General features: G+C 41.2%; 1 protein-coding gene across 1 annotated transcript in view; it reads right to left on the bottom strand.

Annotated features, from left to right (window-relative positions):
* Window positions 1-5475: 5475 nt before the first annotated feature.
* Window positions 5476-19248, bottom strand: part of FOXO1 (forkhead box O1) — a 62479-nt gene continuing 48706 nt past the window's right edge. The window contains exons 2-3 of the mRNA XM_069011684.1: window positions 9611-10967; window positions 5476-9219 (exon numbers count right to left, since the gene is read on the bottom strand). Coding sequence (XP_068867785.1) covers window positions 9624-10967 — 1344 coding nt within the window. The 3' untranslated portion in view covers window positions 5476-9219; window positions 9611-9623. The remainder of the gene's footprint in view (window positions 9220-9610; window positions 10968-19248) is intronic.

Genomic DNA, 19248 nt, shown 5'->3' with positions numbered 1-19248 from the left:
CCTGCATGTTGACTGGTGAGCTACAGCATAAATTCACTCTCACACAGTATTTATAGCTGCTGGCATTCAAGACTCAGTTGCAATGTCTACTCAGTGTCTCTTCACATGAAGTCCTATAATGGGATGGTTTGGCTCCGGGCAGGGTAAGACTTACCTTCCCTTCATCTTTAGTTCAGCATTTCTTAATTACTCACTGTCAGTTAACAAGTCTGGTGTCATTCTCTTAACATCCAAAGGAAAGAGCTCAAACTATGGATCTGGCAAGAAAATGCTGTTCTGTCCTCCACTGGAATTCCATTCTACATCATTTAGATCTTTAAAAAGCAGCAAAACTGCACATTTCACACACATTTCTCTTCTGGCTGACCGTGGCTATCAGCACTGGAGAACCTCCTGCCACTGCCACATGACTACTTCTAGACCAGTGCTGCTTGGCTCACTGTCCAGCATCACTGTTGAGTACCTTTGAAAGGCTTTCAAATGCCCACATGAATGACTTTAACCCCTTACTGGCCAACAAAGTAAAAAAAGTAGTGCTCTAGTCATGGGTGTGGGAGAGAGGATGGATTTGAAACACACAGTCTTATCCCTGCCCTTAAAACAGCCTCCATACAGTTGCTAGGGAAGAGCTGCTTGGGATAAACAGAGATTTTGTTTCCCCCTGCTATGTCTTCCTCTGACAAATATCTGTGCAATTTTTTCTGCCCTAAAGTTTAAAACTCTAACTAGGTATTTTGCATTTATTACATCACAGATTATTATGTTGAGAGCATAATCTCAGTTGATGCCTCCTGGTGAGAGGTATCAAGCAAGACACCCAACACAATGTCCATGACCACTGCCAGAGAATTGGAAAGGGACTCGTGGATGTTTGAAACCTCCTCACAGAAGGGTGTCAGGCATCTGTTTCTGGCCGTACTTATTCCCAGCACAATTAAGACTCTGAAGACAATCCTTGTAAGATCAGATCAAATCTGACCTTACAACAATATCCAGTCACTAATAGTGGCCAGCAGCAGATGCAGAGGAGAAAATAGCATAATGGATGGGCCACAGACTGAGTAGTCCCTTCCCTGGTACATGCTCCAAGCTTCCAGCAACTGGCCATTTAGAGACTTCCTGAGCATCCGGACCATTGTGTTTAGTAGCCACTCATGGACATATCTTCTATTAATCTGTATAATCTTTTTTTGAATCCATTTATACTTTTGGCCTCCACCACATCCCATGGCAAAGAGTTCCAAATTTTAATAATGTACTGTGTGAAGAAGTACTTCCTCTTGTTTGTTTTGAACCTGCTGCCTGATCATTTCATTGGGTGTCTCCAATTGTGTCACAAGAAATACTGATTAATCACTTCCCATTCACCTTCTCCACAGCACTCAGTTTTACAAACCCCTATCACCTCATCTATACCCACCCTCACTCATCCTTTCTGCTATTTAATCTCTGCTATGGACTGTGCAAGTCCTACTATTATTTCTCCTGCAGGTTTTTTTGTCCACAGCTAATTGTGAGCTGAGACTTGCAAGAAATCCTTTCAATGACACTAAGATCCTTCTCACGCCTCAAGCACAGTTCACTACGGATCCATATGTGCTAGACTCACTTTCCCCTTCTCCCAGTGCACTATTCCACATTTATCAACACTTAATCATCTGCTGGCTTGTCAGCTAGTCACAAAATATGCTGACACCTCTTGCAAAGACCAGCATCATAATTTTTTTAACTTAATACATCTGGACCTATTTGAGCAGCAGGACCCCAGCAGCTAGAGTCCAGCATATTCAATATAATTAGTCACTACTAGCCCTATCTGCCTGGCATTCTTCTCAGTCAACAGCAGGCTCTTGCCCTTCTCTACCTACCACACCAGGACCATGGAGATGGAGACAGCTGCTCAAGGAGTCTGTAGGAAAGAGTGCTCTATTTCTTATTTTATACTGAAAATAAACTTCCAGACAGATGTGCTTATACCAGAAGGGTTTTCCCACAGCAGAACAAGACGTGGAAACCCTACTCAGAAAGCCCTCTTGTGAAAGCCTTACCTTGCAGACCAACAAGGGTCAGTGACAGGGTTACAGGATGCTGAGGCTGGGTGAGACAGGGCCAGCAGTGAAACAGTGAATGGCTCCAAGACAAGCCCCCTTCCTAGGGACTCCCCTGTCATCTCCAGGCTATTTTCAATTCAGAAGCCCCCCAGTAGGAGAGCTACAAGCAGACAAAACTTGCCACCTCAAAGGGCTCCTGGAATCATCCAGGAATGGATGATGGCTCCTGGGAATGAACTTTGGCTTTGGGGGTCATTTGGGTGTTAAATTGAGAGATCTGTTTTATGGGCTGAGAAAGGAGGAGGAAAAGAACTTCCTTAGCACAGCTCAGGCATCACTGTGGGGAATGAAAGAGGGACACAGTCTTGCCTAGTCCAACTTCTCTGAGCAGGGTGAATAAAAAAACCCCAACCAAACAGGAACACTCAACTGCTGTAAGTTGGTGGGGGGAAGGAGGACAAAAGGGAGGAGCAGGAAGTGGTAACTTATTTGGACTCCTGAAATGAAACTCCAGTACTCACAGGGTTTCACAGCTCACCACTTGTTTTCACCTGGTCAAAAAAACTGAAGCAACAGCTCAGGCCAGGATTTTGTCCTGTCTGTGGTTGCTACTGGACACAACTTCAAAATTCAACAAAAAGAAATCCTCTTTTATTTGCAACATTAGCCCTTTCCCCAGAGAAATCCAGTCTTATTCATCCTTTAAAGCAACCACTTAACATGCTTCACCATCCCAGAATTTCTCATCTCTCCCCACTCCTTCCAATGCATATACACTTTCAGAATGGGCTTTTCCATGAACTCTGCTGACTTGACTGATGTTGATAGAGTATTTCAGAAACAATTTAGACATTCCTGCCAAATATAGTTCCCTGGAAACCCAGCAAGGCTCTTGTGCAAGGTCTGGGCTGTTGCTTGCTCAGGTAGTATCACTCTAGGGTACTGAGAAAGAAACACAACCATAGAATCATTTAGGTTGGAAGAGAGCTTTAAGATCATCAAGCCCAACCATTAACTCAGCACTGCCAAGTCGACCACTAAACCACGTCCCTAAGTAACTCATCTACACGGCTTTTAAATACCTCCAGGGATAGTGACTCAACCACTTCCCTGGACAGCCTGTTCCAATGCTTGACAACCTTTTGGTGAAGAAATTTTTCCTACTATCCAAACTAAATCTCCCCTGTGGCAACTTGAGGCCATTTCCTCTTTTTTCTTGTTATTTAGGAGAAGAGACCAACACTCAACTCCTCTTGCTTGGAAAAGCCTCTTCATTTAAGGATGGTATGAGCAACTGCAGATGAGCAGACAGGAAGGATGTAAAATGTTCCAAGTTATGAAAGAGCTCATTGTCTGATTCTTCCCTCCACAGCCCTATTATACCCACCAGAAGCTTCCTGCAATGCTCCTCCAGTTGTACTGCACGAAGACCTCATCCCTTTTCCCATCATCTCAGTAATAAACACCCCCACAAGAAGTTTACTTGCAAAAAATACATGCAAAATTTCTGCATGCCCGAGGGTCCAACAGCAAGTAGAAGAACATAAAATAAGATGGGGTTCTGTCCCTGCCTCCTCATTCTAGCTGTCATTTTGGCACATGCCAGAACATTACCCCAAGCAAAACATAATCAGGTAATGAACAGGGATTTGCATGCAATTGCAGCAGTGGGCATGACCACAGGCACTGATCACTGCAAGTTATTCCTTCCAAGGATCTTCACAGATCCCATCTTTGCACACCAGCTGCACAGTAAATGGCTGCAAGACCTAATGTCATTTGTAGTTTTAACTGGATTTTCAACTGAGGTGACATAGTAGTTGATGTTTCTGCACAAAAACATGTTTATTACAATGATGTACAACTGACTGAGAGCACAAAGATGCTTTGAGGTTTTCCTGCTTGATCAGCAGATTCAAATCCCTTGTTGCCAGATTGGCATAAATTGCTAGCCAGTCCCTTCCCAAGAGACAAGCTTTGACTATCTCTCCTGACAGCAGTAACTAGTCATGTACCAAATAGATGTACATCCTTTCCAAAAACAGAGTCATGAACGCCCAAATAGAGTATCTTTGGATCTTACAACCCTCTCATTCCAGAAGTCAGGCTTTTGAAAATGTCAGGAAAGATATCCTCAGCTTCCCCTGACATGCAAAAAACCCTTCCAAAACGTACACTGAAGAAAAAAGGGCAAACCTAAAATAAAGATGGAACTGCAAAGTACAAGCAGAAATTATATTTTAGCTATCTTTAAATATTTCTATTTTTACATGCAATTAGTTCTTTCATGTTCTTTACGTCTACCTCTGCTCACTTTAAGATCAAACTGGATTTTTTTTGCCAGCAATTCATTTAGAGCCTGCTCTCTGCCACCCCTCTCCCTCCCCACCTGCAGGCAAGCAGGGATCTGGGCCTCATAAGACAACTGTGGCGTGGGTGTTATTGGCTGTCTGCTTTGGCAGCCTCCCATCCTTTCTTCCAGCTCTGTTTTGAAACACAATCTAAATTTAAAAAAAAATTAAAAAAAAAAAATTAGACATTCCTGCTCTCCCTACTCACATCAGCAGCGCTCCCATTGCCACAGCCTAAAGCATGGCTGCAAAAGGAGCAGCGCCAGGCAGGCTGGCAAATGTTCAGCAAGGAAAAAACTTACTCTGAGAAAAGGTACAGACTTCAGGAGGGGCAGAGGCAAAAAACAGGGGAAAGAGGGCCAAGAGGGCTTGGACCCACTCTCTCCCACATTTAATAGCATTAGGTTCTAACATGTAATTTGGACTAAAAGTCTAATTCTTTCCTGCGGTTTGATGGATGTTAACATCCCCTTTTTTTTATTATTCTTTAATAATGTATTACATAACATTCTGATACACTAATTACCATCTCATGTCATAGCAATTTTATTAAGAGCTTATACTTACAAATACCCATTCTGAAACGATTTCATGACTTTTTGTCATTTTCTCTGAACTACGCTTGTTGAAGCACTGGCAACATGGTCTGATGCTGCTTCGTGCAGCTTCCAGTAACAACACATCTCTACACAAAGATGTCTCGTGAGCCCTGGGAGTCAGGCACGGATTCTTCTTGCGGTTAGTCTCAAAGACTTGTAAACAAGTTACTTTTAGCACACTAGGTTGTGATTAAACACTGGTAACACAGCCCTATTAGGTTCCTGTACCTGCTACAGTTCCAAATCCAGAAGCAATGCCGAGAGAGAAAAATTCCTTTATACCAAGTAATGGAAAATTTGTCAACTATTCTGCAGTTAGTGTTTGCTCATTAATATGTTATCATCTCGCCAGGCAAGACTTGGTACCATGAGGTATTTTTCTGTATAAAATTGCTAATGCCATCAGGATTGTCCAAACGGGATCATCACCATTAAAAAGGTTACACGGTGAGGAAAGTGATTACAACAACAATCTCAGTAGAAGGATTACTAATCACAAGTAGAATCCTGGTACAAATCTCATTCTCTGTATACAAGAAAGGACACAAAACCTTTTTAACATAATTTATATACATTTATGGCTTTATACAACAAACTGTCAGGGATTGTTCTCATGTGTCTGTAGAAGTACATCAGGCACTTTTTCTGAAAATATCCACGTATGAATTTTAATTTTGCAATGTGACTAAGTCAGAGCAGTGAAGCGTTGAAGAGCTGTCACACCACTCGCAAATAGAACTAGCAGTATGTACATGCCAATCTCTCAGATATTGCTGGTTTGTGGAACACCTTCAAAAAAGAGGCCAGTTTTCATGTCGAATAATTTGCTTTTTTTGCTTGCATAAACCATGCTGCATCTTACATTATGATTACCAAAATAATAATAATAACAATAATAATAATAATAATAATGAGAATACCTTATTTAAAATCAGTCATAAATTAAGAATCCTAGCAATTTCATAATGAAAATAGGAATTTCAAATCAGTAAAAAAATAAAAAAATACTAACATACATCCAGTGGTTTAACAAGTGCAAATTTTATACTGTTTTATAATTGGTCCAATTTTTACTTCTCAGGGATGCTCTGTTGACTTAAGCCAATAATAAGCAATATCATTTTTGCTTATAAGTGTAGGCAAACTGTCAGTTTATCAAAGCAGAGCTTTCCAATTAATGCATCTACTACCTAAACATGTATCATATAGCTATATTATGGAAACAATACATCTTTATATTTAAAATATCTGAACAGCTCTATAATACAATAAACTTTTAATAACAGTACAAACCAGAGAAAAGTCAAAAACAAGGCTGCATAGGTAAGATCATCTGCACAATTCACAAACCAATCATTTACAACAATTCTGACAAACTAAGTTACTCCAAAAACTTGGTACTTTTACTGAAAAAGGATTTATAACTAGAGGTCACATAATGTTTGTTTTCAAGGCAGACAACATGCTCCTTCACCAATTTCACAGTATTCCAGAATTAAAATTGCAAAACATTAGAATGGCACCACAAAAAAAACCCCAAAAACAAAAAAAAAACCAAAAAACCTCAAAATTTTAAAAAAAAACCCAACCCCCAAAAAATGCCAAATTGACCATGCAGCCCAAATCTCTGATTACCTACAACCGTTTTCTCGTAATAATTAAAAGGGCTTTTTACAGACTGTAGTAATTAAGGAAAGGCTACATTTATGTTATTCATAGTTATAAAAGGAAATGAATAAAATATCTGTTTACAGGAAGTTATACAGTAGCAGTAAATAATAAACAGGAGGTATATTGTTAAATATAGCATGTTCAGCTGCATCCCCATCGAGTGTAGCATTGATTACTGCTTTCTTTGCATGCAGAGGTGATTTTATGACTACTTTGGCCTATGTGTATCAGTGCCTACTTGGGAGCAAACATTTTTGCACATGCAGCAGACAGAATGATCTTCAGAAACCCCTATATGAGCCCTCCACTTGCTCCACTGCCAGGATTTACGATCACGTTTCAGAGACTATGCATTTGATGGTGAAGATGCTACTAGAGATAATTGCCTGTAAAAGCAGGTGGCTTCATTGAGGCTTTGGCACTAAGAACATTTGATTTTGCTCAGAACAAGTTCAAAGACCAATTTCACGCTGGGGAAGATCCTGCATCACATCCGCCTCTGGAACTGCCTGACAACCGCAATAGCATATCTAAAAAAGTAGGACCAGCTGTAATTAGTAGTGATTTAAACCCAACAGGGAGCTAAATGCTAGCACATCAATAAATACATTGCAGAGCCTTAGGAAAGTCATAACAGGATCATTAAATATATGGCTTGTTACTAAACTTCATTTACTTGGCAAATCCCATTTCCTTCTCCACCACACGCCATCACTACAGGGAAGATGAGTTTCAATTAAGACATTTTGCAGTTGTGAGCTGTTTAGACAAAAGAAAAATCAGTGTAAAAATATTTGTTTCTCCCCTCTTCATAACAGCCAGCTTCAGCAAAAAAGCTGTTAATTCTGCCAGTGCATAAAAAAGCTCCAAGAATTTCTGTAACACAAATGTTGTGTAGCAACCAGTGAAAAGACAGGTGAGGCCTGTTATTCACACATCCATGAAAACTGCATCATGCTATTACAAAAAATCAGAAATCATTTATTCCAAGAGCCACTCCTGAAAATGCTCAGGTCGCTGTCAGTATGCCTACTCCAAAAAGAGCAGGTTTTTCCACAGAAACAAGATCTCTGTTATTAATGCTCTCCCCTACCCTAAACCTCATGCATTTGTGTAACTTTGCCACTTACTTTATCTTTCTTTTGGAAAAAAAAAAGTAATATTGTCCTGCAATAAGGTCAAAGTTTTAGTTTCCCACTCAAAAGTAGCATTTTTGCCTCTTCAAATCTACTGCTTTACAACAGAAACTCTGATGAACCCTAAAACTAGTGCTAATTAAGACAAATGACAATTTTATCATTAATTTTACTACAATTACAAATTTTCCGCAAAAAGTCCTGCTCTTGAGTGCACAAACATTATGAGACCTCCATGAAATAAATATAAATGTGAAGCATTGTACAAGCATCTTAACAATGAATACTTAACACTTCGTGGTAGTCAGAGTTAAAATGATAATAGAAGCAGATGACATTTCTAAAAATGCATATATAAAACTGATTAAATATTTCTAAACATAAAGTTGTCTATATTTATACATCACACAACAAAAAAAGGGACAGAAATGTTTTGTATTCGAGATCCTTATTAAGCTTTTCCTTTATTAGCACTTCCAAGTGCTAGGGAAATTTATAAAAACATGTACTTAATCCAGTTAAAATACTGTACAAAATGAGGAGGTTATGAATGCTGCCAGATCTCAGATTTATTCTTTTTTAAAGTTGCCTATGTAACAAAAGTAGATTTTAATTATAAGAAAAATAGCTTGGAAAGTATTCCAAAAATTATCTTAAGCCCAACAATAAAGTGATTAATTTGACAATGAAATCCAGATATATTCTTGCATAAATTTACACGAATACAGGTAACTTATCAAATGGCATTTAACCTACTGTTTGCTTTGAATAGTCAGTGAGTTTAGTAGGATCATATTTAACAGGCTATTCCATTCTCATATGAAATGTGTGGCAATTTTGAGTAAAATAATGCAGTTCATACTGCTGCAAGGCAAGTCCACAGTTATCTCAATTCATCAAAACACAGGTAACATCAACAAAGGTTAAACTTACTTAGGGCATGAGATCATCACAGTATTCTTACAAAAGTTTATAAACTTTTCTTGGACCAAAACAGATAGTCTTAAAAAACAATTCTTCTTCTAGAGATCATACTGTACAAAACTGAAAGCACAACATGATGTAGGTAAGAGTCTTTGCTGTGATTATATGGTGTAGTGAATTTGGCACTTCAGAGTAATGAAATTTCCAATGGCACAGTTCTTATCTACAGCAGCACATAACCTGCAAACCTTGGGCAAACATCCTGTACAGGAAAATACTCTCTGCTGCCAACTCTGACAAAAGGAAGAAAAAAGAAAAGTAAAAAAAAAAAAAAAAAAAAAAAAAAAAAAAAAAAAAAAAGACCCCAAAAAAAGTTAGTGCATGTGCACAGCTTTGTCAAGAAAATGAAAAGGAAAGGTGAAGGACATCTTTGTACTGCTTTTCTCAGCTCCTGCTGTCAGACAAGTCTGGAGAATTTAACCATAGCCTAGGAAGAAAGAAAAAACAACAAAAAGAACAAATTAACATTCACAACAGATGAATAAATCTATTAAAATATGCTCAAGCTAGCTTTAAGATACCTTAAATGGGGAAAAAAAATGTATTCATTACTGGCTAGTAACCAGCAAGCTTTTTGTTTAAAACATCAATGACAAAACATTAGTGCTCCACATGAAGTAAGAGAAGCCGATACTTGACAGTCCTAATGCACCAGTGCAAACCTGATTCTCAAACTAACAAAGGACTGGAAAGTGACTGACTGTTACTGAGGGAGTTCACATGCCAACACAGAAAAACTCCCAGATTTTAAGCATCTTGACATTTCTTTCTTTTCCCTTTAGTTGTTTTGCAGATTTATTATAAAAAGCACAGCTTACCTCCTACTACATCCTAGCCTGACACCCAACTGTGTGTGGTTGTCTTTACGCTGTGCTGAAAACTTTGGTTAGGCAATACACTGTCAAAGTTAAAATCTAACGTTTCTCCATCCATAAGGTCATTACGGATAATCGACTCCATGTCACAGTCCAACCGTTCAATTAACATGTCATCTAAGTCACTGGGAAGCTTCTCCTGGTGGAGGGAAACAATGCCCACCCTCCCGTAGCCATTGCAACTGTTAACAGGGGCATACGGATTCATGGCATTCATCTGCATTGGGTGACTCATAGGCACTTGTAGCGAAGTCTTCACTGTTGACAGGCGATTTAGCCCTGATGTGTGTGACATGGTGTTCACTGTGTGTGACAAGGCACGGCCATTGACTGCAGGTGCTGGCTGGTTATGTCCCTGGTGAGGGCGGGCATTAGGGTTCATCATTTTGTTGTGGGGTGGCTGGCTGCCGTAATTCGGCATCACTGAGTTGGCGACCATCAGCACACTTTGGCCCAGCGCCCTGCCGCCAGCCTGGGAAACACCAGTGTCCACTGATGCCAAGATATCATTGTGTGGCGGAGAATCGGAAGTCAGTAACTCCTTCAGAAGTCCCGCAGGACAGTTATATTGGCTCATCGATCCATAGCTTGATTTACTGTCTTGGAGAGTCTGCATAGGAATCTGGGACAAAGAGTTCATGCTAGCTTGAGCATAAGTGAATTTCCTGTAGTCAGGATTTGGTGAACCTATACTTGTGGTCGAGGATGCAAATGAGTAACCTGGTGTTTGCTGCATCAGGGTGGCAGATGAAGACTGGGTTGACACAGTCATTGATGTATTAGGTGACAAGAGATTGAGATTATCCAAAAGATTTTCCATGTTCTCAGAATTACTCATCTCTGAAAGGCTGGGTAGAGTAGAAGTCATTTTGGTGGCTGATGATGGGTATACCATGGAGTGCACATCCCCATCTCCAAGATCATCTTGCTCTGGCAAAATAGGAGAAAGTCTTCCACTAATTGTGCTAGCATTAGAGCTCGTTCTAGGTCGAAATGTACTCCAGTTATCAAAGTCATCATTACTGTGAGAGCTGGGACTTGCAGGCCACTTTGAGAACTGTGATCCCGGGCTGTCACCACTTCCCTCTTGACCAGACTGAAGGGCTGCTTTTTTCTTGGCAGCTCTGCCTCTGCTTTTGGCAAACTTGCTATTGTTATCCATGGATGCTGCTCGCCTCCTAGGAGATTTGCCACTCTTCCCCCCTTCAGGATTGAGCATCCACCAGGAACTCTTCCCCGTTCCCTCATTCTGCACTCTGATGAACTTGCTGTGCAGAGACAGGTTGTGACGGATTGAGTTCTGAAAAACAGAATAGCATGTAAGAAATGGAGAAGACATGCATCTTTTATGGCATACCTAATACCTGCTTCTGTAAGCATACTCTCATTTTGTTAGAAAACACAGAGGTAATCATTAAATAAGAAAACATGCCAGCCTGGAAACATCTTTTATCAGCTCGCTGCTCTGAACTGGCTAAAACAAGCTTGCAAAGAGTCGCCAGGCCAATTTGTCTGTCATCTGCCTCGAGCACATCTGACATTATAAAAAGTTAAATAAAACTGCAGTGACTGTTCTGAAATAAAAATTCCACATAAAAGAGACAAAAGTCAGAAGATCAAGAAGGTGCCTGAAGACCTCATTATCAGTTTCACTCTAATGAGTGAACCTGACTGTATTTACGGATTTTTTTAAATTATTGTTTTATGCAAAGTTCAGGAATGGTAGATCCTGTTCTGTGGTCTTCAAAGGATTCTCATCCTGCACATCCCAAAACCCTACAGACATGCGACACACAAACTGTCACTATTGCCACTGAGCATTAGTGAGGTTTATATCACTTGTGTTATATGAGAAAATACATACAGAAAACCAGTTGAGGATTAAGTTCTAATTTTTATAAATAAACACAAAAATTGCCTAAGAAATCATGGAGACAAAGGAATGTAAACAGCTTAGACAAAATTGTAATGAAACCCTCGGTCTTAAAATCATCTTTCTTTCTTTCAAAATCAACATTTTAATATGCAAAATTGACTCTTCAGGTACCGGAGGGCACCAGATTCCTTGTGCCAAGACTGATCAGAGGTACTGGAGTGCTTTTTTTTACTTCCTCAGCCATGAGTAATGTTTCATGTTTTGTTCTTAAATACAGACAAAGAATTAAAAAAAAATTTTAAATGGAAGACCACAGGCTGACCTGTTAATAAGAGACTAATCTGTGCATTACCAAGCTGTAGATAAACCTATTTTTCTTTATATAATTTTCTGCTGAGCACATGTAAAAAACATTGTATCAACAGAAAAGTTTTCCTGTATCTTGACACAATTGCTAACAAAAGGCCACAAGTTCAAACAGTGCTGCAACAGGCAGCCATAGATGTTAATAGAAGGGTGAGACAGTACCACGATCTATGCTGGGATTCCAATTCATGCAGAACAAAGAGGAGGGAACCACAAAACAACACACGAAATGAATGTGTAAACCAGAAATTAAACCTTGGTGGCAGAGAAATCAGTAATTCACTACCTGCCTTCTATTCACAGTAATTTTTAGCAACTTGTCTGAAGAAACTTCTGGGGGAGCCAAAATGAAAAGATTGTTCCTAGAAAGCACTAGAGTTAAGGCTGATCTTCACCCAAATGCCAGCAGACCAGTTATTTCAAAACACTAAATGGCAGCCTGACCTACAAAAGCATTGTTCTTTATTTCCTGTCTTCCTATCTTTTAACTCCCATCTATCTTCTCTCAAGTTTTTAACCTGACATCCAACACCCACTACAGCACCAAACCATGAGGATGGTACAGTTCATGGAGCATGCTTTGTGAGGAAAAACAGAGGATGATGGACACAGTCACTGCTCTGGTCTCTGGCTGCTCTTGCTGAATTTCCCAGCCCAGAGTGCTGCCTGTGACAGCAGCAGCTTCAAAAATGTCCTCCTTCACCTTCACTTCTCTACATCTGCTTTCTAAGACGCACGTCTTTCCCCATTCCCTATACGTCTGACAGACAGAACAAAAGGAGCAAAGATCCTAAGTAGGCATGCCAGGATCGTAAATAGGCATGCCAGGCGCAAGCAGTCATCTCATGGCTTAAACCAGAGACAACGGGCTCAAATTCCCTGCAAGAGCCATGATATGTTTTGGACCATGGAAAGTCAAAAAGACAAAGCAGCATTGGCCACCTGCAGAGCTCAATACAAGTGGCTACTCTGGGATCTAAGAGGAGACCTTCAGTAGATGAGGGCAGCAAGAGGTGTTACAGTGCTGCAATACCTTACAGGAGCTACTGACTTGAGACTATGCCCCCAGAACAGCAGCTGCACCCCGAACAGGGGCACAAGACACTCCCTAACACCAGAATATGGCAGAGCACGGCCTCAAGGCACTGGCTGTGCAACCAGCACAGCAATGAGTCAAACCATGGGCCTAAACTTAGAAGCCTTTCCAACCTCTCCTCCAAAGAACCATCTTTACAAGTTATCCCAGTTAAACAAACACCATCAACAATTTCTCATCCCTTGGCAGTATTCAAGGCCAAGCTAGATGGGGCTTGGAGCCACCTGGTCTAGTGGAAAGCATCCCTGCCCACGGCAGGAAGGATTGGAACTAGATGATCTTTAAGGTGTCTTTCAACCCAAAGCATTCTATGATTCTATGTTGACTCTGTGATTTGAGTATTTCCTTACTCAATTTCAAAAGGAAGCCATTCTCCTAGAAACTATAAAGTAGGACTGTAGCTCTTCACTTTTGATTTCCTACTATCAAAATACCATCTTTGATCTAGCAACAGGGTGCTAAGGAAGGCCTTAGAATTTTATTTGCACCAGGTGCAGCTAACGCAGAGGGAGGGTAAGCCTGGAAATCCATCTTTGGACTTGCCCACAGCCCCAGGGGCTGGCTGAGAAGCCTCGTGAGGCCGGCCTGGCGCAGCCTGTTGTTTTCACTCAAGGGCCACAGCCGAATCTGTGGCTGACACAAGTCCAGCTCTAGAAATGTCGCAAGAAAGTTGCTCTGCACGGCTGTTGATTAAAAAACCTCCTGCGCCAGTTCATTCTTTTACTGTATTTTGTAAACATACTCAGTTGGCTCAGGATCACAGTTTACTATCAAAATAGGCATATCAAACATACAAAACATTGGTCAGGGAAAACACCACGGTGAGGCTCAGCTCCCTCTTCTCTGCTACACAAGCGTTAAATATTTAAGAATCACTGCTATTCCTTAGTCATCAAAAATGTTATAATCTGGTATTATTGTACCGAGGACATTTGAGGTCGCTCTTTGAGTAACAGAGCTGTCTCCTAACTCTGCCAGCAATGAAAAAAAATTTTCCTAACAGGAAAAGGTTTGCGGCCCAGAGCTTGTTACATAAATTCCTGTTTTTCACGCAGCCAGCAGGACATTAAAGAAGCTATGATTTACTAACTTGGAAAAAGTGTTGAAGAGGTAAATCTTGTGAAAATATGCACTGCTGTTAATGATGTTGTGTCTACAAATCCTTGCCAGATGCAAACATGACCTGATAAAAAAGTATAGTTTCAGCAGTGGATCTTGGCAGCCAGAGGAATGGCGCAGCTGTCAGTGGCGGGGGCATGCAGCGGCACCACCAGCCCCGGCACACTGCAGAGATGCCTTCAGCCACAGGTTTCACCTGGACTTCGAAGCAAAGCCTCCCAAAACCTGGTCTGAATGACTCCAAAAGCAAGTATCCGCATTTTGAGGCAGGTCTTCAGGCAGTGGCAGCTCATGACAGATTGCACTGCGCGTAACTGCGCTGGAATTTTATCAAAATCTGGGTCAGGATGGCAGCAGGGCTGCTTGCCACCTGCGGAGTGCTTCCTGGGATTGAGTTTTTGCCTCTGAGATAAGTAAACTTACTTCGGCATTCAGACCAGGAACTGTGGATATGCTAGTTGCTACTTTCTGATTTAAGACTCAAAATATGCAAAACCAGTATCAGCTACGTGCAATGTGAAGAGCACATCCCGGCTAATAAAATTCATGAAGCCAAGAAAATTTTTCCTTTGAATCTACATATTTATATCATTCAGCTGTATTTCTAAGATCTCCAACAGCTCCACTGATACCCAATACTGCATTTAAACCCAAGATATAAATAGCAAAACACACAACTTAAGTTCAACTTGACTAATTGCTGAAAAAAATTGCATCCCTATCACAACTGAAGTTGAGATATTTAATTCTTTTTTTAGTAAAATGGGATTGGTGTTTTACTGAACAACTGAAGACACAGTTGCTCTGTTAAACTTGACAAATCATACTTACTGAAGTGAGACCATACAGCGACACTGGCCGTCTTTCTTCTACCCCAGCCCTTGGAGCACCAAAAGCAGAGAGAAGCAGAGCTCTTTAACCCAGCTGCAAACCTCTTCAAGAGGGACCTAACTGTGGATCTGTAATTGTCTGGGGAGCTGCAAGACCCCAAATTTGTAAAAGCACCTACAAGTACTCATGGTCTCTCCTCTACTTTCATCCATGGGCACAGGCAGCATTTATGCAGCCACGGTGCCATGACAGCCACCAAAAGGGAGAGTGAGGAATGGATGTGACAGCCAATACACTTTACAAAAACACATGTATTTGCTATCAAGGTGCATATGCTGACAGGATTGCAATAAAGCATGCCATGGCATCTCAGGGAGATTCACAAGTAACTAGTAACAAAGGTAGGAAAGAGTTGGCCTCTGGAAGCAGATGCAGTTGTAACAAACTGGGAGACCATAGGAGCAACAATGCTGCCATAATACACAGGTCAAGGATTTCCATTAAAATTTACAGTCTAATGACTGCCCACTAAGTTTCCATTCAGATGACATCCCAGGAGTCTGCTGCTTTCTACACCTCATCCAAGGGGATGCTCTACGCAAGTTGCCAGCTTGTTCTACCATCAGCTGAAATGACTGCAAATACATACTGAAGTTCTCAGATCTCTTCAAACAGTATCTGAAACAGATTCGCAAGCTAGAAAGAAACTTTCAGGGAATACAATACTCAAGATTGCTTTTGCAGAAGAGTGGAAGCTTCTTATTTATTAATTTTATCTGACAGTTGGGAGGACACTGCAATAGGAACATGCTCAGGAAAAGAAAGTCAGGGTTGAGGACTGGTAGGAGAAAAGGCCCTACAGCTAACATCACTGCTGTTGGGAGATGTCTGCTGTGATCACTGGTGGCTGGCACATGAGCCAGCTGTGGTAGCATGTCCTGTTACTGACAGCTAACAACAGGATTCTGAACCAGCACAATCTCCTTGTGGCAACAACACCAAAGCAAAAGTTTTGCAGCAGAGAAGTGAAGACCCTAGGATTTCCATATGCTCTTAGAGAAGACATTCGACCTGTCTCTCCAGGTCATTGTATAGGGACTCTACAGCAGGTCCAGATGTCCACATCATCCTCCTCTTGGAGCCTCAGTGGCAAGCACCACTCTAAAAAGAAGTCATTAACACTCCTAGGAAAGTGTGCAGAGGCCAGGACGTTCTCCAGCACATTTGCTCATGGCTCGTTCAGCCTTAACAGCCGGACAGCAGCAGCAGGGGCTATCCAGGGCAAGTGGCACCATGTGGCATCTATCCAAGGCTAAGTTAGATCATGCCTGGCAAAACAGGCAGGTTTGCCTGCAACAGCTACACCGCCTGCACCCGTTTTGCTGTGGTTTCCAACCATGCTGCCAAGTTTGCATGGGCTAGATCAAGAGGCCGAGGAGGAAAGAAAACATTGTTAACTCCAGACCTACCAGAATTTCCTTTGGTACAACAGTCTGGTGTAAGGCAATCCTGTTTGCCTTACCTAATAGCTATGAAATACAAAAAATTCATATGCCAATGCTGCACCCGAAACTTGGATTTGCCTCAGAGCTAGTGCTGGACAGTCATAAGCATTTGGCCTACAGACAGCACACATTTCTCTCTCAGAAAGGTTCCTGACACTACGATGTTCACCAACACAACCACACATCAGGCTGCAGTGTCAGAGGCCTCGAACACTAATGAAACAGATAATTTTGCCACCCAGTTGTGGTATATTTTTTGTTACAGCTAAGAAACCTTCTCTGTTGCCCAATAAGAGTATGGACAAAAATCATGTCACTTAGCCACACATCAGAGTCATATTTAGAAGATGCTGGAAATTTGCCACCTGCAGCTGCATGAAGGTGGAAGGGCAGGATTTCCTCCCAAACAGGTCATGCTTTTTTGGGTCCTTTGTTCCTGGGGAGGTGCTTTTTTTTTTACTTCATTTTTTCTCCTTTACTGTTAAACAGTTAAGAAGTATCAGCTGGAAAAAGTGAAGAAATACTTCTCTCTTCCTAGAGGGACTTTGCACTGTTTCTCTGTGCTTTCCATTACATGGGGTGGCATAGTGAGAGTCTTTTCCAGACCACCATGAAACACCACCTCCAAACATGGAGAAGACACTTCCATAAACTGTTCCATGTGGTAAGATTTCAGCAATACATCCCTTTTTCCATGCATGAATGTACAAGAACAGGATGGACTGCATGTTATTGCTATATGGTTGCTATACACATCTCCTGAACACAGAGGGGCTTCCTGTGGCCTTATATCAGTGGCATTAATCTAAGTTCTGTACATTCTGCATTCAGGTTCACAGATTTATACTATCCTGTGCTTCCTTCTCACAGCTGTCAAATACTAAAAAATTTTGAACACTGAAGGTGCTTGGCCATCCTCCAGGTTGCATCCTGCTGCCACCAGGCAGTGGAGGGGATTTGTCAACCACTGGAGTTTTCTTCTCTGGATCATGGTAATATGTAGGAACAGAAAATGCATACCCAGCTTCAGACACTGATATTTAAGGCTTGGCTATGCCTGCTTACATGTCAGAGTGGGCAACTCTGCTGACATGTATTTGAATAACTCCCAACTGCTATACCCTATATCCTCTTTCTCATTCTCGGCAGGCTCCTTGGAAGCACTTTTCCGTAATGGCAGTTTGGACATTTCTAATGAGATGATAACACTGCCTACTTTCCCTACATGGGCATTTAGAAAGAATGAGTGTAAAAACCATGAACAAGATTCACAGTATGTCAAGTGTGCACACAGGGCAAGCACACACCTGGATACTGTTCCACATATGATGACCCCAACCAAAACTTCTAACCACTCTTAGGTTTTCTGTACCTCCAAGAGTGAGACCACAAGGCCACAGAGGGCCACAGCCAGGTTAACTATCACCTTTATCAGTGCCAATACTGTGTTTTATAACAACATTTATTTCTATGAGCACAATACAGGCACGATGTACCATCAACACAGAGTACACCAAATATATAGACATTTGCTAGGATTTCAAAACCAAAGAAACTATGTGACACTGGCTAGGAAAAACAAAGAGACAAAAATGTACATGAAAAACATGAGATTTTTAAATGAAGTTTGTTGAATGGACCTTCGTCCCTCTGGTAAAATTATCTGGGAAACCAAGATAGCCAGCAGGTTTGTCTAAAATCTATCCATTTTACCACAGTGTTATTAAAAAAAAAAAAAAAAAAGGCAAATAGCCATCAGGATAAATGATAGCTTCATTTATCAACTTCATTTATCACAATGTTAAAAGTTGTGTAGAAAATAAGGGAAGAAACAAATATCAGATCAAAAAATTCAGAGATAGCTGGGATAACTATTTTTGGTGATCCAGACAAATTCTAATACTACTTTACAAAACTGATGCTGCAAGCTTTCTATTCCAACAGATGGAAAACAAGTGTTTGACAAATATAAGGGTTCCATATTTGTAAATAAACATTTCTGTTTTCCACAAATATGAAACATATATATGCGTATGCACACATACAGCTCATGATGAAGAAGCATTTCCCAAGTTCACCAGGGACACACATGAGGCCAACAGGGAGGCCTCACTGAAGAGGAATGTTTCAAAGTCAGGATGCCCTTAAAACTAGGGCTTCTGCTCTGCTCTCCTTAAGCACTCTCAGACCTCTGGCCTTCACAAGAAGCCTGTGCAATCACATCAGTAACGCAAAACCAGCAAAGCAGGAGGACTCATGAAAATCTGAGTAACCTAACGGCAGACCCAGGTGCTATCACAGAAGAGCTGGTAAAGCTTGCAATTAATAAAACATCAGAGGTCAGGGAAATAAGCAGACTTTCAAACCAGTCCCACAAAATATTGCACGTACAAAAGCCTACATATTTTGTTCACAGAAGGCGAAGGAACACCCGCATTATGCCACTGCCAGACCGAATGAATGACAGTGCAGCCAAGGTGAGCACCACGTACCGCTGCTATGGTGTGCTCATCAAAGGGATGAAAAGCACTGGAATCATCTGTAGTGCAGCAAGCCCTGAGGAAGGCTGCTGTGATTCGTGGCGGGCAGGTAGCCCTTTTACAATTACTCACTGTGGGCTCTAATGCAGTGACCAGGAATGCAACTCTGCAGGGACGCAGGCACCACGCAGCCATAACGGTCTGAGGAAAAGCTGTCCTCAAATGCAGAGCAAGAGCAGGTTATTGAAAGGAAAACATGAATCACAATTATAGGCAAAGTTTATTAAACTGAAAAAAAACCAAAATTT

Source organism: Aphelocoma coerulescens, chromosome 1 (assembly GCF_041296385.1).
Source record: "Aphelocoma coerulescens isolate FSJ_1873_10779 chromosome 1, UR_Acoe_1.0, whole genome shotgun sequence".
NCBI lineage: Eukaryota > Metazoa > Chordata > Aves > Passeriformes > Corvidae > Aphelocoma > Aphelocoma coerulescens.
Note: the sequence above shows the minus strand (reverse complement) of the source record. Positions and strands in the feature narration are given on the sequence as shown.